At 44.4% G+C, this 23,282-nt stretch overlaps 1 protein-coding gene across 1 annotated transcript in view; it reads left to right on the forward strand.

Moving 5' to 3' along the window:
- The window catches only part of CPZ (carboxypeptidase Z), a 34,410-nt gene extending 12,709 nt beyond the window's left edge, over positions 1-21,701 (forward strand). Inside the window, exons 4-10 of the mRNA XM_070756549.1 lie at positions 2,406-2,602; positions 7,068-7,229; positions 8,171-8,329; positions 9,816-9,951; positions 14,627-14,766; positions 19,220-19,319; positions 21,280-21,701. Coding sequence (XP_070612650.1) covers positions 2,406-2,602; positions 7,068-7,229; positions 8,171-8,329; positions 9,816-9,951; positions 14,627-14,766; positions 19,220-19,319; positions 21,280-21,617 — 1,232 coding nt within the window. The 3' untranslated portion in view covers positions 21,618-21,701. The remainder of the gene's footprint in view (positions 1-2,405; positions 2,603-7,067; positions 7,230-8,170; positions 8,330-9,815; positions 9,952-14,626; positions 14,767-19,219; positions 19,320-21,279) is intronic.
- The last annotated feature ends 1,581 nt before the right edge of the window (positions 21,702-23,282 follow it).

Genomic DNA, 23,282 nt, shown 5'->3' on the forward strand with positions numbered 1-23,282 from the left:
CTCTTTCTACTCCTACACCTCCTCTTCTTCCTGATCCTCCTCCTCTTCCACCACCTGCTCCTCATTCCTCTCTTGTTCCTTCTCGTCCACTTCTTCCTCCTCTTCTTCCTGCTCCTCCTCCTCTTCCACCTCCTCCTCCTCTTACCTCTCTTCTTCCTTCTCCTCCACTTCCCCCTCCTCTTCTTTCTACTCCTCCTCCACTTCTCTCCCTCTTTTTCCTTCCTCATCCTACTTTCTACTTCTACACCTCTTCTTCTTCCTCCTCCTCCTCTTCCACCTCCTCCTCCTCTTACCTCTCTTCTTCCTTCTCCTCCACTTCCTCTGCCTCCTCTTTCTATTCCTCCTCCACTTCTCTCCCTCTTTTTCCTTCCTCATCCTACTTTCTACTTCTACACCTCTTCTTCTTCCTCCTCCTCCTCTTCCACCTCCTCCTCCTCTTACCTCTCTTCTTCCTTCTCCTCCACTTCCTCTGCCTCCTCTTTCTATTCCTCCTCCACTTCTCTCCCTCTTTTTCCTTCCTCATCCTACTTTCTACTTCTACACCTCCTCTTCTTCCTCCTCCTCCTCTTCCACCTCCTCCTCCTCTTACCTCTCTTCTTCCTTCTCCTCCACTTCCTCTGCCTCCTCTTTCTATTCCTCCTCCACTTCTCTCCCTCTTTTTCCTTCCTCATCCTACTTTCTACTTCTACACCTCTTCTTCTTCCTCCTCCTCCTCTTCCACCTCCTCCTCCTCTTACCTCTCTTCTTCCTTCTCCTCCACTTCCTCTGCCTCCTCTTTCTATTCCTCCTCCACTTCTCTCCCTCTTTTTCCTTCCTCATCCTACTTTCTACTTCTACACCTCCTCTTCTTCCTCCTCCTCCTCTTCCACCTCCTCCTCCTCTTACCTCTCTTCTTCCTTCTCCTCCACTTCCTCTGCCTCCTCTTTCTATTCCTCCTCCACTTCTCTCCCTCTTTTTCCTTCCTCATCCTACTTTCTACTTCTACACCTCCTCTTCTTCCTCCTCCTCCTCTTCCACCTCCTCCTCCTCTTACCTCTCTTCTTCCTTCTCCTCCACTTCCTCTGCCTCCTCTTTCTATTCCTCCTCCACTTCTCTCCCTCTTTTTCCTTCCTCATCCTACTTTCTACTTCTACACCTCCTCTTCTTCCTCCTCCTCCTCTTCCACCTCCTCCTCCTCTTACCTCTCTTCTTCCTTCTCCACTTCCTCTGCCTCCTCTTTCTATTCCTCCTCCACTTCTCTCCCTCTTTTTCCTTCCTCATCCTACTTTCTACTTCTACACCTCTTCTTCTTCCTCCTCCTCCTCTTCCACCTCCTCCTCCTCTTACCTCTCTTCTTCCTTCTCCTCCACTTCCTCTGCCTCCTCTTTCTATTCCTCCTCCACTTCTCTCCCTCTTTTTCCTTCCTCATCCTACTTTCTACTTCTACACCTCTTCTTCTTCCTCCTCCTCCTCTTCCACCTCCTCCTCCTCTTACCTCTCTTCTTCCTTCTCCTCCACTTCCTCTGCCTCCTCTTTCTATTCCTCCTCCACTTCTCTCCCTCTTTTTCCTTCCTCATCCTACTTTCTACTTCTACACCTCTTCTTCTTCCTCCTCCTCCTCCTCTTACCTCTCTTCTTCCTTCTCCTCCACTTCCTCCTCCTCTTTTTACTCCTCCTCCGCTTGTCTTCCTCTTTTTTCTTCCCATCCTCTTCATTCTCCCCCTCCTCCTCCTCTTCTTCCTTCTCCTCCACTTCCTCCTCTTCCTCTTTCTACTCCTCCTCTGCTTCTCCTCTTTTCCTCCTCAGTCTTCCCTTCCTTCTCCTCTTCCACTTCCTCCTCCTCTTATTCTTTTTCTTTCTCCTCTTCCTCCTTTCCCTTCTCCCTCTCCCCCTCTTCCTCCTCTATTCCTTCCCCCTCGTCTTCCTTCCTCTTCATCCTCCTCTTCCTTCACTTCTTCCTCTTCCTCTTTTTCTTCCTCCACCTCTTCCTCCACCTCTTCCTCCTCTCCTGCTCCTCTTCCTCCTTGCCCTCCTCCCTCTCCTCCTCTTCCTCCTCTACTCCTTCCCCCTCCCCCTCTTCTTCTTCCTTGCTCTCTTCTTCCTTACATTCCTCCTTCCACCTCCACTTTTCCTGCTTCCCTTCCTCTGCTCCTTGCTCTCACCCTGTTACTCTTCCTTCCTGCCTATTCCTTCCTGCCTATTCCATCCTGCCCTGCTTAGAGAGGGCTGTAAAAGCACTGTGAAGCAGTAGATAAGTCTAAGCGCTGTTGTTATTGCAAGAGGCTCGGTCCTAGCTGCAGGCCCAAGTTGCGGGAAGGCAGCTGAAGCCAAGCTGATCAGAGGTCACCAGCAAAAATATTGGCCGCCCTTCTTTGAACCTCAAGAAGATCATCTAGCGTAGCCTTTCCTGGTTCATCTTTCCACAGTTAAGCCGGAGTTGAAGTATATTGGCAACATGCATGGAAACGAAGTCGTGGGGAGAGAAATGCTGATCTATCTTGCCCAGCATCTGTGTTCGGAATATCTTTTGGGCAACACCAGGATCCAGACCTTGGTCAACAACACTCGCATTCACCTCCTGCCTTCTATGAACCCAGACGGGTATGAATTGGCAGCAGAAGAGGTAAGCGACAATTAGGGATTGAAAGATTTAGGAGCAGGGTTCTTAACTCCTTTGAACTTGTTGTGGTTAGCTCTGTCCCAGCTCCTGCCCCAAGGACTGTGGATGTGGGGGAGACAGCCACATGCTGCAGGCCTGTTTTGCCCCCGGTGGAATCTGCTGATGAAGGCTCCTCTGACCAAGAAGACATGACTGACAGGGAGGAGGAGAGTGTGGCAGACAGCTCAGAAAGAGCTCCTCCTGGGATTCAGAACAAGAGTTAATGATACAGCCACGCATGCGGAGAGCGATGCATAGGCAACAACAACTGAGAGATTATTATCAAAGAAAATGAGGCCACCTGTGGTTAGGTGGGGCTGTGGTAATTATAAATAGCAGCCTGTGGGTTTGGCCATTGTGGAGGATTATCTGATCGTTTGTTGTGTTTCATGACTGCTTTACTGACTTTGACTTTTTGTGTGCTGATTTTTCCCCGCTTTGAAACTAAACCAGAGCAAAGTGTGTTTCACTTTGTGAAAGAAGGACTGTGAATTGCCTCACAGCTGCAAGCTAAGTATCACAGGACTGATAAGGGACTTGTATAAATTACCAGTTTGTTTGGACACGAGTGCTCTTTGCTATACCAAAAGAGGGCTTGGTTTAAGTGAATTTTCATTATAAAGAACATTGTTTTGAATTTTCAAACGTGTGTGTGTCTGAAATTTGTACCTGTGAATTTTTGGAAGGATTCTACCAGAGAGCCCGACAGAACAGAAATTAGCAAGTCTGAATTTGGATCAGGATATCATGGGGGCACTGCGAGAGTCGAAACTGTGAGAAACGGTCATAAATCACTTTTTTAAAAAGTCCTGTCATAATTTTGAATGGTTATGAAATGAACTTGTTGTGGTTTGCTCGCATCCTCCACAAATAATCATGGACTCTGAAGATGCAGAGATTGTGGAGACGCAGCAGAGGTGTCCCATGTTCTTGGCCCCTGAGATGGGCAGTGAAGAAGATGAGGGTTTGGGGGCAGAACAACCAGGGCCTTCTGCACTTCCTGGGATGAGTGAATCAGCACTTTCTGTGAGCAATGACTTTGCATTTCCCTTCTGAGTGGCTCTAGAGAAGAGGGGGAGCCTCTTCTGGATGCCAGGGTTCGAAGGGCATTTAGAAGACATGAATGGTTGGCTAAGAAGAGAGTCACTCAGGAGTAGTGGTGAGGGCTATTGAGCCACACCATCAAGGTATTTAGGTATTTAGTTAGAAGTGTTAATTTTCTTTTCTTTTTTTTTCTGTATTACTAGTACAGCGATCCCTCGAGTTTCGCGATCTCGATCTTTGCGAAACGCTATATCGCGATTTTTTAAAAAATATTAATTTAAAAAAAAAACCACTTCCGGGTTTGGCTTCAGGACTCAGCTGGGAAGTGGCGCGGCTGTTTTAAAAGGTCGCAGCCGGCCTGGGGGGCTTCCCAGCACCCCCCCCGAACCCCCAACCTGGGTTTGGGGGATGCTGGGAAGCCCCCCAGGCCAGCTGCGACCTTTTAAAACAGCCGCGCCGCTTCCCAGCTGAGTCCTGAAGCCAAACGCCAAAGGCGAACTTCCGCGTTTGGCTTTAGGACTCAGCTGGGAAGCGGCGCGGCTGTTTTAAAAGGTTGCAGCCGGCCTGGGGGGCTTCCCAGCACCCCCCCGAACCCCCAACCTGGGTCTTCCCGGCCGCCCACGCAAAGGGGAAACCCCGGCTCCTCGCTGATGCCCGCCGCTCGCCCGCCCGCCAGCAAGAGGGGGAAGACCCAGGGAAGGTTCCTTCGGCCGCCCAGCAGCTGATCTGCTCGGTAGCGCAGCAGCAGCGAGGAGCCGAATCGGGGTTTCCCCTTTGCGTGGGCAGCGGGAAATGCAAACTCCACCATCTACGCATGCGCGGCCATAGAAAAAAGGGTGCGCATGCGCAGATGGTGTTTTTACTTCCGCAACCCTACATCGCGAAAAATCGATTATCGCGAGGGGTCTTGGAACGGAACCCTCGCGATAATAGAGGGATCACTGTACTTTGTTTTTTCTCTTTGTATAAGTATACAATATCTTAATAGATAAAGAAATTTAAATAATAGTCTTAATATTAAAAACATAGAGTTAAATTTAATAAGAATGTAATTTACACGTGTGGTATTTCTGTATTGATCTGATAACAGTTAGGGTTGTTACATTTTTGTATTAGTTAGACTTCTACGACAAGCGGAGCAATGGCAGCTCCTTAAATGTTTAATGTTGTATGTCTTTGTTTGTCCTTTTGAAAAACAATAAAAATATATATTTTTTTAAAAAAAAAGAAAAAATATTTTTGGCTTTAAGAAGGACTCTTAAGTTTCAAGATTATCCCTGTGCACCTCTGCTTTTGATTAACTCCAGGTGGGTAATTATTATTTGTGTTATCTCTTTTTCTGGGACTCTTGCCAGCTGATAGAACTCTCCCTGCTAATTTTGGTAAAAGACTTTTAGATGCTTTTGCTTTGTTCAAAGACTTTCCTTGTAAATTTGTTTGTTTGTTTATTAGATTTCTATGCTGCCCTTACCGAGGTGACTCAGGGCAGCATGCAACATTATAAATGCAAACAATACATGTAAAGAAATCCAATTTCTTTTATAGAGAACTATACAAAACTACTAAAAATTCTAGAAAACCCCCATGTCCAGTCCTTCACATTCATGCAATTCAATCATTCATCATTATTATTATTATTATTATTATTATTATTATTATTATTATTATTTATTAGATTTGTATGCCGCCCCTCTCCAAAGACTCAGCCGGAAACCATCTCATCTCTCACGGCCCCCTTGCCGACATTGTCTGGTCGACGGGACCTGGAGAAGGCTGACTCTGTGGGACCTAACTGGCTGCTGGGATACATGTGGCAGAATTGCTATTGCTATTTAGCAACAGCAATAGCATTTAGACTTATGCACTGCTTCACAGTGCTTTACAGCCCTCTTGAAGTGGTTTACAAATAGTAAACCTATTGCCCCCAACAATCTGGGTCCTCATTTTACCGACCTCGGAAGGAGGGAAGGCTGAGTCAACCTTGAGCCTACTCAGATTCGATCTGCCAAACTGCTGGCAGCCGGTGATCAGCAGAAGTAGCTTGCAGTACTGCACTCTAACCGCTGTGGTTAGAGTGCAGTATCTAAACTCTATCACTTCCTTTGCCCGAAGTACAGCTGATCAGCGGTGTTCCGGACTGAATCCACTTTCTGGGCATACATGGCAGTGAATTAATTAATTAATTAATTAATTAATTTATTTATTTACTTACTTACTTACTTACTTACTTACTTACTTACTTACTTACTTACTTATTTATTTATTTACTTATTTATTTACTTATTTACTTATTTATTTATTTATTTATTTACTTATTTATTTATTTACTTATTTATTTACTTACTTACTTACTTATTTATTTACTTATTTATTTACTTACTTTCTTATTTACTTACTTACTTACTTACTTACTTACTTACTTACTTACTTACTTACTTACTTACTTACTTACTTACTTACTTACTTATTTGATTGGATTTGTATGCCGCCCCTCTCCGTAGACTCGGTTTACAGAATCAGCATGAAATGATATGCACGCACGAGTAGAACCCACCCGCATCCACTAGGACTCCAAAATCTCTTTTACGGTTACTGTTTTTGAGCCCAGTCACTGTAAGAAGGACCTTGGAGTCCTAATGAACAACCTTTGATTGGATTGGATTGGATTTGTATGCCGCCCCTCTCTGTAGACTCCGGGCGGCTAACAACAGTAGTAAACAGCATATGACAATCCAATATAAACAGTTAAAAACCCCTATTGTAAAACCAAACATACATACAGACATGCCATGCATAAAATTGTAAAGGCCTAGGGGGGGAAAGTATCTCAATTCCCCCATGCCTGACGGCAGAGGTGGGTTTTAAGTAGCTTACGAAAGGCAAGGAGTGTGGGAGCAATTCTAATCTCTGGGGGGAGTTGGTTCCAGAGGGTCGGGGCCACCACAGAGAAGGCTCTTCCCCTGGGTCCCGCCAAGCGACATTGTTTAGTTGACGGGACCCGGAAAAGACCCACTCTGTGGGACCTTATTGGCCCCTGGGATTCATGCAGCAGAAGGCAGACGCTGAGATAGTCTGGTCCAGTGCCATGAAGGGCTTTATAGGTCATAACCAACACTTTGAATTGTGACCGGAAACTGATCAGCAACCAATGCAGACTGCGGAGTGTTGGTGTAACATGGGCATATTTGGGGAAGCCCATGATTGCTCTCGCAGCTGTGTTCTGCACGACCTGAAGTTTCCAAACACTTATTATGTATTATTACCTTCTCATGTATTATGTGATGTGATCATCGGAATCCATTTATGGCACCATGAATGTTTCAGAGCATCCATGCTTTCACAATGGCCTCTTGGTTGCCTCTGAATTCTCCCCTTCTGTTAACAGGGCGCTGGCTATAACGGATGGATCAACGGGAGGCAAACAGCGCAAAACCTCGACCTCAATCGAAATTTCCCAGATTTGACTTCCGAAGCTTACAGACTCGCGAAGATCCGAGGGGCTCGGATGGATCACCTCCCTATTCCGCAATCTTACTGGTTGGGCAAGGTGAGGACGCACGGGGTAGAGCCCGTCAAAATGCAGAATGTGGAGTAACAATTGGAAAGGACCTTGGAGGTCTTCTAATCCAACCCGGGTAGGAAACCTTACACCATTTCAGACAGTTGTTCAGTCTCTTCTTTAAAACTTCCAGTGTTGGAGGAGGAGGCATGTAAAAGGTAGAATAGAATTGTATTGGCCAAATGTGATAGGACACACAAGGAATTTGTCTTGGAGCATATGCTCTCAGTGTACATAAAAGAAAAAGATACATTTGTCAAGAATCATGTGGTACAATACTTAATGATTGTCATAGGGGTCAAATAAGCAATGAAGAAACAATCAATATTAATAAGAATCTTAGGATAGCAACAAGTGACAGTCATACAGTCCTAAGTGGGAGGAAAAGGATGATAGGAATGATGAGAAAAACTAGTAGAATAGAAGTGCAGATTTAGTAAAAGGTCTGACACTGTTGAGGGAATTATTTGTTTAGTAGATTGATGGCGTTTGTGGAAAAACTGTTCTTGTGTCTAGTTGTCTTGGTTTGCAGTGCTCTGTAGTGATGTTTTGAGGGTAGGAATTGAAACAGTTTATGTCCAGGATGCAAGGGGTCAGTAAATATTTTCCCCGCCCTCTTTTTGACTCGTGCAGCATACAGGTCCTCAATGGAAGGCAGGTTGGCAGCAATTGTTTTTTCTGCAGTTCATAGCAATTCATAGTGCTTTTACAGCCCTCTCTAAACAGTTTACAGAATCAGCATCTTGCCCCCAACAATCTGGGTCCTCATTTTCCCAACCTCAGAAGGATGGAAGGCTGAGTCGAACTGCTGTGCTGCAGAGGGCAGAATCAGCCTGCAGTACCGCATTCTAACCACAGCGCCACCGTGGCGCTCTGAAGCATCCTTCACTATCTCTTCTTCCTGTGATTCTTTTCGACCTGATCTCCAGGTGGCGCCGGAGACCAAAGCAGTGATGAAGTGGATGAAGTCGATCCCATTTGTACTGTCCGCCAGTCTCCATGGGGGAGATTTGGTTGTTTCTTATCCGTACGATTACTCCGTGCACCCGACGGAAGATAAAATGTTTTCTCCAACCCCGGATGAGAAGGTAACGCCATGGGATGAAGTTTTAAAATATTCAACTAAAATATAAAGATCATGTGACCTGGAAAAGAAAGATGATGTAGGGTGTGTGGGTGTCTGTCTGTCTGTGTTTCTGTGTGTGTGTGTGTGTGTGTGTGTGTGTAAGTTAAGCCCTCTCTTTTTTTGTTAAAAATGTTACATTTCAGGGTGTCCAGTAAATATGGAAATCAGGGAATTATCAGGGAAATCGGCGATTCGGGAAATATTTTATTTTTATTTTATTTATTCATTTGTCCAATACACAAATACATAGGGGGAAAAAAAGACATGTGGTAATATATACAGTATAAGGGTAAAAGTGAACTTAGAGGAGAGGATATATGAAAGGAAGAGAATATATATGATAGATGAAAGAAAGGAAAAACAATTGGACAGGGGACGAAAGGCACACCAGTGCACTTATGTATGCCCCTTACTGGCCTCTTAGGAACCTGGAGAGGTCAATCGTGGAGAGTCTAAGGGAGAAGTGTTGGCGGTTAGGGGTTGCCACAATTGAGTCCGGTAATGAGTTCCACACTTCGATAACTCGATTGTTGAAATCATATTTTTTACAGTCAAGTTTGGAGCGGTTCGTATTAAGTTTGAATCTGTTGCGTGCTCTTGTGTTGTTGCGGTTGAAGCTGAAGTAGTCATTGACCGGTAGGACGTTGCAGCATATGATCTTGTGGGCAATACTCAAATCGTGTTTTAGGCGCCGTAGTTCTAGGCTTTCTAGGCCCAGGATTGTTAGTCTATTTTCGTAGGATATTCTGTTTCGAGTGGAGGAGTGAAGGGCTCTTCTGGTGAAATATCTTTGGACATTTTCAAGGGTGTTGATGTCTGGGAGCTATCAGGGAGTTAGTGGGAAAAAACAGAAAAAAATCAAGGAAAAAACCAAACTATATTAAAATGTTTAAAAGTCAGGGAAAAATCATGTTTTTTTAAAAAATGGATTGTGCTGCCTGGCCGAGTCAAGCAAAAATGAACATAACTGTGGCAACGACTTGCTTCCTCAACTATCGATATTTCTCCATGGCTTAGCCGTTTGGTATGACGTCATCTACGACCACACCTTAACTAGATAAACAGTTACAGGGAAATATCAGGGAAATATCAGGGAATTTCAAAATGCTTTCCCCCTGGACACCTTACATCTAAATCTCCATTCTCAAAGAATGCCATTTAATGAGGACAGAATCAATCGAACTGCAAACGTATTAGAGTTTGCTGCAAAAATCAAAGCCAGAAGCAGCCACGATGACTGATTCGGCTAGATTCGTTAACTTCTTTATAAACATAATAACAGATGGATTTACAATACCATTAGCAGAGTTCTTCAATGTAGTTACAAGTAAACACAAGCAGGAGAGTTACCGTATTTTTGGGAGTATAAGACGCACCATAGTTTTTAGGAAGGAAAATAGGGAAAAGAATCTTACAATGTGATACAAACCTCATTCGTGTCATTTCAGATGTTCAAGCTGCTTTCTAAAACCTACGCCAACGCGCACCCGGGCATCTCGGACAAATCTGAAATGCGTTGCGGTGGGAATTTCGTGAAACGGGGCGGGATCATCAACGGGGCGGAGTGGTACAGCTTTACCGGAGGTAAAATCTTTCCGGCGGTTTTATTTTTTCCTCTCTCTCCTCCCCTCTCCTACTTCTGCAAACAATTTTGATGTCGTTAAGGAAAGCAAGTAGAATGCTTGGCTGCATAGCTAGAGGTATAACAAGCAGGAAGAGGGAGATTGTGACCCCGCTGTATAGAGCGCTGGTGAGACCACATTTGCAATAATACTGTGTCCAGTTCTGGAAACCTCGCCTACAAAAAGAGATGGATCAAATTGAAGTGGTCCAAATACGGGCTACAAAAATGGTGGAAGGTCTTAAGCATAAAACTTATCAGGAAAGACTCTGTATAGTCTGGAGGACTGAAGGGAAAGGGGGGACATGATCAAAACATATATTATTATTATTATTATTATTATTATTATTATTATTTATTAGATTTGTTATGCTGCCCCTCTCTGCGGACTCGGAGCAGCTCACAACAAAGCAATACAAAGTATACAAATCCAATATTTAAAAACAATTTTAAAAACCCTTATAAAAAGCAATCATACAACTCAAACAAGCCATACATAAACATCAATAGCTAAGGGGTATATTAATTTCCCCGTGCCTGGCGACATAGGTGGGTTTTCAAGAGTTTATGAAAGGCAAGGAGGGTGGGGGCAGTCCTAATCTCCGGGGGGAGTTGATTCCAGGGGGCCAGGGCCACCACAGAGAAGGCTCTTCCCCTGGGTCCCGCCAGATGACATTGTTTAGTCGACATGACCTGGAGAAGGCCAACTCTGTGGGACCTAATCGGTCGCTGGGATTCATTAAATATGTTAAATGTGTTAAAGCCTTCTCTGTGGCAGCCCAGGCCCTCTGGAATCAACTCCCTCCAGAGATTTGAATAGCCCCCACCCTCCTCGGCTTTTGTAAAATGCTGAAGACCCACTTTTGTCGCCAAGGGTGGGGATAATTACCCTCTTTCCCCCTTTTTATTATATTTTTGGCCTTTCTGCATGACAGATTAGGTTGAATGTGTGTGACTGCATAGTTAGGGGTTTTATTATTTTATTAATGTCTTTTTAAATGGATTTAATTTTTTTATTATTAGATTTGTAATGTATTGTGTTACTGCTATGCTGTGAGCCACCCCGAGTCTTCGGAGAGGGGCGGCATACAAATCTAATAAACTATAAACTATAAATGGTTAAATAAGTTTCAGGAGGGAAGTGCTTTCAATAGGAAAGCGAACCCAAGAACAAGGGGGCACAATCGGAGGTTAGTTGGGGGGAAAGATTAGAAGTAACGTGAGAAAATATTAGGAGTAGATGCTTGGAACAAACTTCCAGCAGACGTGGTTGGTAAATCCACAGAACTGAATTGAAACATGCCTGGGATAAACATAGATCCATCCTAAGATAAAATACAGGAAATAGTTTAAGGGCAGACTAGATGGACAAGGAGGTCTTTTTCTGCCGTCAGTCTTCTATGTTTCTACATTGCCGTAGGAGGGGGGGGGGAAACGCCTCCAGGAGGAGAACGTAGCAGCTCGCCCACGTGACCTCTCCATAAATGAGAGAGAGAAAGAAAGCTACCACTTAAAAAAATGGGTGCTACCTCGGTGGAGCCTTCGCCATCGAAAAACCCATATGTCTTTGCCGGCTGTGCTAATGCAGGCATGCATAATTTACAAGGCCCCAAACCAAAGACAGTCTGGCTGCTGGAGATGAAAGCCTGTGGCCACCATCGTTTCCAGCGTCTTGGGCGGGCAGCAAAGCCAGCCTGCCGATCGCAAAGCCCGGCAGGCTTGGAGGACTAATAAAAGTCCAGCAGAAAACTTTGCCATGACTTCAGAAGGGGGAAAATAAGAAAATGATGTTTTGTAGACATCTAAAAAGGAAATCTTCAGCTGGAGTTCCTCTGCTTAGCTGGATCACGGATGGGGGGCCTTTGGCTGTGAATTTGTAGGGATCGAGGCGATTCCCAAACTGTGTTGTGTTTTCTCCGCTGTGGTTGTGATCCAGTTTGCCTGTTCTTACCTTTTTACCATGTGAAACAGAAGAACAGAGTTGGAAGGGATCTTGGAGGTCATCTAGTCCAACCTTCTGCTCAGGGAGGAAAGTGTATAGCGTTTCAGACAAATGTTTATCCAACCTCTTCTTTAAAACTCCCAGTGTTAGGGCATGGAGCATGCCCTCATCACCTCGAGATTCGACTACTGCAACGCTCTCTACATGGGGCTACCTCTGAAAAGTGTTCGGAAACTTCAGATCGTGCAGAATGCGGCCGCGAGAGCTATCGTGGGGCTTCCAAGATTCGCCCATGTCTCGGCAACACTCCACAGCCTGCACCGGTTGCCAATCAGTTTTCGGTCACAATTCAAAGTGTTGGTAATGACCTATAAAGCCCTACATGGCATCAGGCCAGAATACCATCGGGAACGTCTTCTGCTACACGAATCCCAGTGACCGATAAGGTCCCACAGAGGTCTCTGGGTCCCGTCGACTAAACAATGTCGTCTAGCGGGACCCAGGGGAAGAGCCTTCTCTGTGGCGGCCCCGGCCCTCTGGAATCAATTCCCCCCAGAGACTAGAACCACGCCCACTCTCCTTGCCTTTCATAAGGTACTCAAAACCCACCTATGTCACCAGGCATGGGGTAACTGAGTTACCCCTAGGCTATGGTAGATTTGTATATGGTATGACTGAGTTGTATGGGTTTAATAATGGGGTTTTAATGTGCTTTTTAACATATTGGATTCGTGATATTGCATTCTGCTGTGAGCTGCTCTGAGTCCTCGGAGAGGGGCAGCATACAAATCTAATAAATAATAATAATAATAAATAATAATAATAATAATTTACAGTTTCTGGAGGCAAGCTGTTCCACTGGTTAATTGTTCTAAATGTCAGGAATTCCTCCTTAGTTCTAAGTTGCTTCTCTCCTTGTTTATTTTCCTCCTCCTGCTTTTTGTTCTATCCTCAGGTGCTTTGGAGAATAGGTTGACTCCCTCTTCTTTGTGGCAACCCCTGAGATATTGGAAGACTCTGCTATCATGTGTCTCCTGGTCCTTCTTTTAATTAAACTAGCCATGCCCAGTTCCTGCAACCATTCTTCATATGTTTTAGCCTCCAGTCCCTAAATCCTCTTTGTTGCTCTTTTCTGAACTCTTTCTAGAGTCTCAACATCCTTTTTGCATCGTGGCGACCAAAATTGAATGCAGGATTCCAAGTGTGGCCTTACCAAGGCCTTATAAAGCAGTATCAACACTTCACATGATCTTGATTCTCTCCCTGCAGCTTAGAACTGTGTTGGCTTTTTTGGCAGCTGCTGCACACGTCTGGTTCCTATTTAAATGGTTGTCCACTAGGACTCCAAGGTCCCTCTCACAGTTACTACTGTTGAGCAATGTAGCACATATACTGTACCTGTGTGTTTGGTTTTTCTTGCCTAGATGTAGAACCTTGCTTTTTTCACTGTTGAATTTCATTTTCTCCTATAGCGCCCAATGTTCAAGTCTGTCAAGATCCTTCTTTATCTTGAGCTGTGGTTGAGTTGAAAGCTTGTTCTTTCCCCATTCCAGACCCCAATGGTCCTCATACCCGAGAATAGAACTCAAACGGCGTCATTAGGGCAGAGAAATAGAAATGAGTATCCATCACCTACTGATAATGTACATCAAGTCTGTCAAGATCCTTCTGTCTCTTAAGCCTGTCTTGGCGCATACACTGTGCCAAATTGTCAGCTTCTGCACATGTGCAGAAGCAAACATTGGCTTCTGTGCACATCCAGAAGCCAAAAATAAGATGGCGGCACCCATGGACTGGCCCCAACAGAACCAGCTCCATGACATCACCACCGGTTTACTAATGGTTCTAAAGAACTCGTAGGAACCCACTTCTATATCCCCTCATCGAAATTATTGACAAAGATATTGAAGAGTACTGGGTCATGCTTTCTTCCATGCAATGGAGTACCCCAAAGCTCTGTCTTGAGCCCAGACCATGACATTCTTCTACATCTCCAAGAGGATTATCAGATGAAGACTTTCTTAAATAGGGACATCTAGCCAGGGTGGTTGGTGATCTGAAGAGGTCCAGACGAGGTTAATCTAACTTCTGCATTTTCACTTATTTTTTTGCGAGTATTGCTGTATTGCTACTAACGTTATGTTCCTTACAATACAGAATCTGTTAACATATGAGCAAAGTAATCCTTGTTCAAGGAACGCTTAGATTGAGATTAGTTGTGAATAATTACTCAGCTACACACAGATATACTAACTTGAATTAGAAGTTTACTTTGACAAATAACATATTCCGTTAAAAAGTCATACACATAATAAGTCAGAATAACAGTCCAAATATTATCAAGTACATAGTCCTTCTTACCAGTTGTCATAATCAGTAAACAAAGGTAAACACATTTTAGCTATAATACATAACTACAATACAGAAAGATTGCAGAGAAAATGCAGAGCAAACAGGAAGGGAGTAGCCAGACAAAGAGAAACAGAGAGGGTGACTCAGAGAAATAAGATATAAACTCTAGCTCCCTCTTGTGGCAGTCTGCAGCACCTGCAGACAATATATTGCCAACCCAACAGTGATGGACAGAGTCCTAACAGGATTGTTTCATAACTTTATTGTTTCCGTTTTGGATAAAGACATACTTAAAAGTTTATCAGTCGATCAAACTTCTGGCATATTTCTTTTCTTTTTTCCAGGAATGGCAGACTTTAATTATCTCCACACCAACTGTTTTGAAATTACTTTGGAGCTTGGGTGTGAGAAGTTTCCGTTGGCTGATGAGCTGTATAAGCTATGGCAAGAGAACAAGGAAGCACTTTTGAAGTTCATGGAAATGGTAACTCCTCCCACACACACCTCCTTTTTTTCCTTTGAGTTCTCCTTTTTTTAAAATATTTTTATTATTTTGTGAAAACAAGACATTACAAACAAACATTAAAAAACAATACAAGACAAATAACATGAAAAGGATTAGATTAGATTTATTGGATTTATATGCCGCCCCTCTCTGCAAACTCGGGGCGGCTCACAACAATGGTAAAAACAATACATAACAACAAATCCAATACCCACCAATCCAATTACAATTTTAAGCTAAAAAATTCATTAAAAACAACCCCAGAATATTAAAAAAACAAGCACACAATCAATCTAACACCAAAACAACATGGGCAAGGGGGAGATGTTTCAGTTCCCCCATGCTAGACGGCAGAGGTGGGTTTTAAGGAGTTTGCAAAAGGCAAGGAGGGTGGGGGCAATCCTGATCTCAGGGGGGAGCTGGTTCCAGAGGGTCGGGGCCGTCACAGAGAAGGCTCTTCCCCTGGGTCCCGCCAGACGACATTGTTTAGTCGACGGGACCCGGAGAAGGCCAACTCTGTGGGACCGAACAGGTCGCTGGGATTCGTGCGGCAGAAGGCGGTTCCGAAGGTATTCTTGTCAGCTACAGTTGCTCCGCTCAAAAGTAGAAGTCTTCTTTATATAAAAAGGAAAAACTAATTATAGGTTAGATCAAATCAGAGAAATAAATTTTATTGTAAAACATCACTACATAGCTTGTTCTTTCTAATAAGTTTAACTCTTTGACTTTATATTTCAACATCCTTACACATTTCTTTTTTTATTCCACCAGACATATACCATCTGCCAAATATTATAGAATTCAGATTCTTCTTGGTTATTTAACCGCCTCGTCATCATATCTAGCTCTGCACATTCTATAATTTTCCTAAGTACTTGATCACTGTATAATTGTTTAGTCTCAATTGTTTCATCTATATAAACTGCAATACCTTTTTTTTTTGGTCAGCTAAACTGGTAAAAATATTACCTAGTTTTGAATTTTTTTTAAATTAGGTATCTCAAATAATAAATACAAAAAAGAAATATATTACTTAATCATTCATATACCGTGTTTCCCCGAAAGTAAGACAGTGTCTTACTTTCTTTTTATCTCCAAAAGCCCCACTATGTCTTACTTTTGGGGTATGTCTTATATTGTCCCGGGCACCGGGGCCGGCTCGTCTTCGGGCTTCGGCCCGGGCGAGGCCTCTTCGGGCGCCGGAGCCGGCGGTGACTTCCTGACGCGCTACCGGCTGGTGTCGTCTAAGCTCCGCAAGCGCTTCCTGCGCAAGCCCAACATGTCGGAGGCGTCGGAGCAGTTCGCGGCGCTGGCGAGGGAGCTGCGCGCCCAGGAGAGTCTCCCTTACGCAGCCTGGTGCCAGCTGGCGGTGGCGCCCTGTGCCCAGAGCTTGGGCCACCCAGCGGGCAAGGTGGCGGCCCTGGCCGAAGCGGCGCGGCTGGCTGCGGCACGAGCAGGAGCTGCGACTGCGGCAAGGCAGCTAGATGAGAGGGAGGCGGCAATACCCCCGTGTTTCCCTGAAAGTAAGACATATGTCTTACTTTCGGGGTACGGCTTATATTAGCCGACCCCCCTGAAACCCCCGATACGTCTTACAATTGGGGGTACACGGTATTACCCTGTTTCCCCGAAAATAAGACATACCCCGAAAGTAAGGCATGTCAGAGTTTTTGCAGAATTTGCTAATATAAGGCACCTCTTGAAAATAAGGCGCAGTCAAGTTTACATACAGCACGGTGGAAAAACATACGGTACCATTCAAAGCTGTTCATAGCGGTACCGTAATAATGTGGCGTCCCCTGCTGGCCCCTTCCATCGCTTTGTACCGTCCAGTACAGCAGACACAGTCTGCTGCTGTCTCACCGCCATTACAGTCTCCACTACAGTGCGTAGACTGCAGTTCCTCTGGTGGCCGGAAGCTGCAATAGCGGGAGTATACTGTTGTACCATGTAAGTGCCGTCGTTTGTGTGTGTGTGTGCCATACTGACAGGTACCGTACCGTAATCAGTGTACCGTACGGTACACTTTCTTTGGGGGTGTCAGCTTTTCTGTCTGTGAATTTGTCTTATTTGAGAAATATAAGGCACCCCCCCCCCCCGAAAATAAGACGTAACACAACTTTTGGAGCAAAAATTAATATAAGACAGTGTCTTATTTTCGGGGAAACATGGTAGTAGCGGCTAGGATTGTTTTTGCACAAAGATGGAAAGAAATGGAAACACCGAAAGAAGAAGAAGTACTTAGGAAAATTGTAGAATGTGCAGAGCTAGATATGAGTTCTTTCTTCTTTTTGTCACAAGCCATTCCACCACAAACAAGAGCTTGGTCACTTTTTTGGTCCTAGAACAAATTTACAATCAGTGAGAATGGAATGGAATATGGAAAATAGACTGTAGACCCATAATGGTGAACCTATGGGAGCCATATCAGAGGGCACATGAGACTTTGCCATGTATCCGTTTCAGTGGCCAGTGGATTTTGGCCTTGGGAAAGGCCATTTCGTCCTCCAAATGCTTCAGGGGAAGCCCTGGAGGCAAAAAAAATATCTCGCGATGGACAAACCGGAAGTTCGGAAAACACACTTCCAGTTTGCTGTTGTGCTGCTTTTTGCACTCTGGAAGGTTCAGAGAAATTTCCTGAAGCTCCGGAGTGCAAAAAACCCAGCACAATTGGCAAACCGGAAGTGAGTTTTATGAACTTCCGGTTTGTCCATTGTGCTCTTTTTTGCACTCCACAGCTTCAGGAAGCTTCTCTGAACCCTCCGGGGTGCAAAAAACAGCACAGCAGCAAACTGGAAGTGCGTTTTTCTGAACTTCCGGTTTGCCCATTTGTGCATTTTTTTCACCTACCAGGCTTCAGAAAAGCTTATGCGCATGCATGAGGGGCAGTGCAGGAGTGTGTGTGCATATGTGTAGAGGAGAGAAGGGGTGTGGGCATGGGCATGCATGCTAGCACACCCACACCCACTTCTTTTGGCACACGAACCAAAAAAGTTCACCACCACTGCTATAGACCAGTGTTTCCCAACCTTGGCAACTTGAAGATATTTGGACTTCAACTCCCAGAATTCCCCAGCCAGCGAATGCCTGATCCAGGCCAAACCAGTAGCATTTCACCACTATTTCCACATCTTATTTAATAATTGATGTGGGGGTTCTTTGAGAGTTTTTGGAATCAGCGGCCCCGCTCTGCTCAAAGAAATCTTGTTTTTCTTAAAAAGCACTCAGGTGATCAGAGCAGGAAGAAGTCCACTAACAAGGACAAGAATCCACCCGTCCAAAGTCCCCAGCATCGCGGTCTCTTTCTCCCACCATCTTGTTTGCAACCTCCGTTTCTTTCCAGGTTGTTGAAAAGCTTCCTGCAGCCGTAAATCCTGCTTGTGGTTTTATCCTGACCCGAAATTGGATCCCGCTTGGTTTTAATCTTGTCGTCGGCTAATCTGTTCCCTAAATCCAAGTGGATTACATCTACTTGAAGACTTTGAGAGGGAAAATCCTATATTAGCCGTGACTCTGCCAACTTACGCCTATTGTGTATATCAGCCATTATCCCCAAGCGCTGAGCTCACCTCCCAAGGGAGCAATCAGGCTTAAAAGCAACAAGATTAAGCAAAAGGATCATGGGCACATTTCACACCAAATGGCTTGCCCCCCTCCCCTCTCTTTCTCACTCTCTCTGTATCTATCTCTCTTTATACCTTTCTATCTTTCGCTCACCTCTCTCTCTCGCCTCTCACCTCTCTCTCTTTCACTCTTTCTCTCTGTGTCTCTCCTCTCTTTCTCTCTCCCCCCTCTCTCTTTCTATCTTTCTATCTTTCTGTCTGTTTGTGAGTGTCACCTCTCTCTCTCTCTTTTCTCCTCTCTCTCTTTCACTCTTTCTCTCTCATCTCTTTCTTTCTCTCTCTCTCTGTCTCTGCATCTCTCTCTCTTTATACCTTTCTATCTTTCTCTTGCCTCTCTCTCGCCTCTCACCTCTCTTTCACTCTTTCTCTCTGTGCCTCTCCTCTCTTTCCCTCTCTTTCTCTCTCTCCCCCTCTCTCTTTCTATCTTTCTATCTTTCTGTGTCTGTTTGTGAGTGTCACCTCTCTCTCTCCTTTCTCCTCTCTCTCTTTCACTTTTTCTCTCTCATCTCTTTCTTTCTCTCTCTGTCTCTCCTCTGTCTAATCTCTTTCTCTCTGTGTCTCTCTGTCTCTTTTCTTTCTTTCTCTCTCTCTTTCTATCTTTCTCTCTGTTTCTCCTCTCTCCCTTTCACACACACTCTCTCTCATCTCTTTCTATGTCTCTGTCTCTCTTCTCTCTCTCTTTCCATCTTTCTATCTTTCTATCTTTCTCTCTGTCTCCTCTCTCTCTGTCTTCTCTCTCTTCCCTCTCAGGACAGGAACATACAATAATTACTACTTACCGGTAATCACATTTTTCTGATTCTTGGCAGGTTCATCGTGGCCTAAAAGGAATTGTATCTGACAAATTTGGGAACCCAATCAAAAATGCCCGAATTTCAGTCAAAGGGATCCGTCATGACATTCTTACAGGTAAATAGATCTGGAGATTTGACAAGCGTGCAATTAAACTTTTGGGTTTAACTTTTTTTGTTTTCCTCTAGAATGTTACGCTATCTTTCATCCAAAAAACAAAATACAGTGGGACTTCGGTTAGTGAATGCTTGGGTTAGGGAACAATTCAGTTAGTGACCAAAAAAGTTGCTAAAAATTTGCACTGGTTAGTGAACAAAATTTTGGATTGCGAACAGCTGATGTCATTCCCACGCGTCCCTGCGTCTCAAACCAAGCATCATTCATGCTCAACACAGTTACATTCAGTTGGTTGTTATCTTTATCGTGCTGCTTCCTTCTTTTTTAGTGATTTTAGTGCTTTATTTTAATAATATAGCTAGTGTTGGGTGAACCCAACGAAGTTCGGGTTCGGCGAACTCACCTGAACTTTGCAGTAAAGTTTGGGTGAGTTCGCCAAACCAAAACCAAAACTTTACCCGAACAGCAGCAGCGCCGCTGCGGCGTTCTTTTCTGTAAAAATAAACAAGGAGGTGGGTTATACCCCACCTCCTTTTGCTTCCTTTTATTTTTACAGAAAAGGATGCCGCAGCGGCGCTGCAAGCAAAAGGAGGTGAGAAATCCCACGATGGGATTCCGGAGGCGAGGCTTTGACGTCACGGAGACTCCTTTGTCCCCGTTTCGGCCAGCCAGGAAGTAGTCTCCATGATGTCAAAGCCCCGCCCCTGGAATCCCATCGTGGGATTTCCCATCTTTTGCTTGCAGTGCCACAAGCAAAAGGAGGTGGGAAATCCCACGATGGGATTCCCCACTCTCCTCCCGCGGTGTTTCGTGGTGTTCGACAGAATGCCAAACCCGAACCTGAACTTTACCCGAACTTTTAAAAAAGTTCGGGTTCGGGCTCGGAATGCAGAATGCTGCAAAGTTCGGCACGAGCCCGAACTTTGCAAGTTTGGTTCGCCCAACACTAAATATGTTCTGTCTGGGTTCCCCCAGACCTCAACACCAACTGGAAAAAACAGCCAGACACTCTGGTAAAAGCAAAAGTACTTTATAGCTGGAAAAAATAAACACAGAGGAAAACCTGTCCTTCCCAACAGACAGGCTATAATACTTTACAACAGAGTCCTGATGTCCAGACAATACAGCAAGCTTCTTGCTGGCACACCCACCCCAAGGTTTCAGTAGTCAAAGGCACAAACCAGGATTCCAAGACGCCAAAGTTCACAGCCAGGTCCCAAGACTCTCAAAGATAAAACTCCACAAGCCAGGAAGGGTGGGTCTGCCTTTTAGCCTTTCCAAAGAGCACCACACCCAAACCCAGCTGTTGCCTCTTTAATGCTGAAAGTACCTAGCCAATTGGTCCCTTCGCTGTGTAGCTCTTCTCTGTCGCAGATCAATTATGGCTTGTGCATTTTCCTCTAAGGAATCCAGGCTGCTTGCTGGGGAGAGCTCCCTCTGGGGGGACTCTGGCTGTCCTCCCTCTTCTTCAGCCTGGGATTCCTCCTCCTCGTCTGCCTGCACCTCCTGTTCCTCATCCTCTCCCTCTGAGCTGGAAACCGACAGAAGATCAGCCATTCCCTGAGGGGCCTCAGACGGAACCACAACAAAATATAGCCCCAATCATGGCTTCAAAGAATATTAAGAGCGATAGTAATGGCATACAAATCTAATTAATAATAATAATAATAATAATAATAATAATAATAATAATACCTATTGCTAACTCTTGCCACGGTTTGGCAGAATCCCTGGGGGTCTCATTAGCGCAGCGGGAATGCACTCAATTAAGCAGGGTATGGAGGTGCCTGCCCTTTAGGAGTTCAGTATACTGTAGTCCGCTTCATACATTACAGTGCCCATGCCATTTCCCAGCATCCCCAAAGTCAAACCCAGCGCTGATGCGTCCCTCAATGAAATTGCATCTCACACCCCTGCTCTAAATTGTGATGGTATGGCAGTTTTGTTTTTTTGTTTTTAGCGGATGACGGAGACTATTGGAGACTTCTGCCCCCGGGGACCTACATCGTGAGCGCCCAAGCCAGGGGCTACACTAAAGTCCTGAAGAAGGTGACTTTGCCTATCAAGATGGCCAGGGCTGGCCGAGTCGACTTTGTCCTCCAGTCCCTCAATGGAAAGTTTAGAAAACTCCCCGCAAGGCGAGCGTATGATCCTCTGGAAGATTTCGATCCTCACGCCCGGACGGAGCAACAGAGGAACGAAGAACGATCCGTCCAGACACGGGAGAGACCCTGGTGGTGGTCATATTTCAGTTCTCTCAACCACCAAAAACCTTTGTGGTTGCTGAAGCAGAGCTGAACAGTTTTACACTGTCCCTATCCCGGGAGTTAAATGCTCCGGGTTCACTCATGCCTGTCGTTTGTTGGAGAGCTGGTCGCAAAGGGAGCATGAGGCTTCGCCCAACCACCCGGACACTGCCATTTGGGTTCCTTTACCCTCTGCACATGTGCAAAACATTCTGTAAAAGAGCCCAAATGCTGGTGTCCAGGCAGGTGGGCGGAGCCTTGTGCTGCCTTCGTGACTGGCTCTCCGACGACCAACAGGCACGAGCAGACTGGGAGTATTTCACCCTGGTCCGTCCACAGCTATGCTGCTAGTCCACAGTGATGTCCCCATTGTTACCTGGCCCAGAAATGGAATGGGAAACTGTCATGGTTGATCTAACATGGCCTTTCTTATCCTTTTCTTCATTTTAGTTTCTCCTCTGCATTAAAATTTGCTACATATTAAAATTAACAAAAAAAACCAAGCCCTTGATGTCATGTTTCCTTGCCAAGTCTTCGGAGAGGGGCGGCATACAAATCTAATAAATTATTATTATCTATCTATCTATCTATCTATCTATCTATCTATCTATCTAATCTATCGATCAATCAATCAATCAATCGATATAGCTACCTATCTGTCTGTCTATTTATTTATCTATCTGTCAATCTACCTTTCTATTTGTCTATCTGTCTGTCTGTCATCTATCTATATCTAGCTAGCTAGCTATTTATCGATGTCTATCTATTTATCTCTATATCTATCTAGCTATCTACCTACCTACCTACCCACCTACCTACCTACCTATCTACCATCTAGCTATCTAGCAATCTAGCTAGCTATCTCTAGCTATCTATGCCTAACTATTTATTTATCTATCTAACTACCTGTTTCCTTGCCTCCCTACCTACCCACTTATCATCTATCTACCTACCTACATAGCTACCTATCATCTATCTCTATATCTATCTACTGTATCTGTATTACTGTCTGTCTGTCTGTCTGTCTATCTATGTCTGTTTGTCCATCCGTCCATCCATCCATCCATCTATCTATGTCTATTTGTCTGTCTGACTGTCTCTCTCTATCTATGTCAATCTATCTATCTGTCTCTATATCTATCTATTTTTCTATCTATCTATCTATCTATCTATCTATCTATCTATGTCTATTTGTCTGTCTGTCTGTCTCTCTATTTATCTATGTCTATCTGTCTATCATCTAGCTAGCTAGCTAGCTAGCAAGCAAGCAAATAAGTTAAGTAAGTAAGTAAGTAAAGAAATAAGTGAGATAGATGATAGATAGATAGATGGATGGATGGATGGATGGATGGATAGATAGATAGATACACAGACAGACATAGATATATAGGTAGGTAGGTAGATAGCTAGATAGCTAAATAGATAGCTAGGGATAGCTAGTTAGGTAGCTAGCTAGCTACCTAGCTAGCTATCCCTAGCTACCTACCTATTTATCTATCTACCTACCTACCTATTTATCTATGTCTATCTGTCTGTGTCTATCTGTGTATCTATCTATTTATCTATCTATCTACCTACCTATCTGCCTGCCTGCCTACCTACCTACCTATTATCTTTCTATCTATCTATCTATCTATCTATCTATCATCTATCTCACTCATTTCTTTACTTACTTACTTACTTACTTACTTACTTACTTACTTACTTACTTTACTTA

Source organism: Erythrolamprus reginae, chromosome 7 (genome assembly GCF_031021105.1).
Source record: "Erythrolamprus reginae isolate rEryReg1 chromosome 7, rEryReg1.hap1, whole genome shotgun sequence".
NCBI lineage: Eukaryota > Metazoa > Chordata > Lepidosauria > Squamata > Dipsadidae > Erythrolamprus > Erythrolamprus reginae.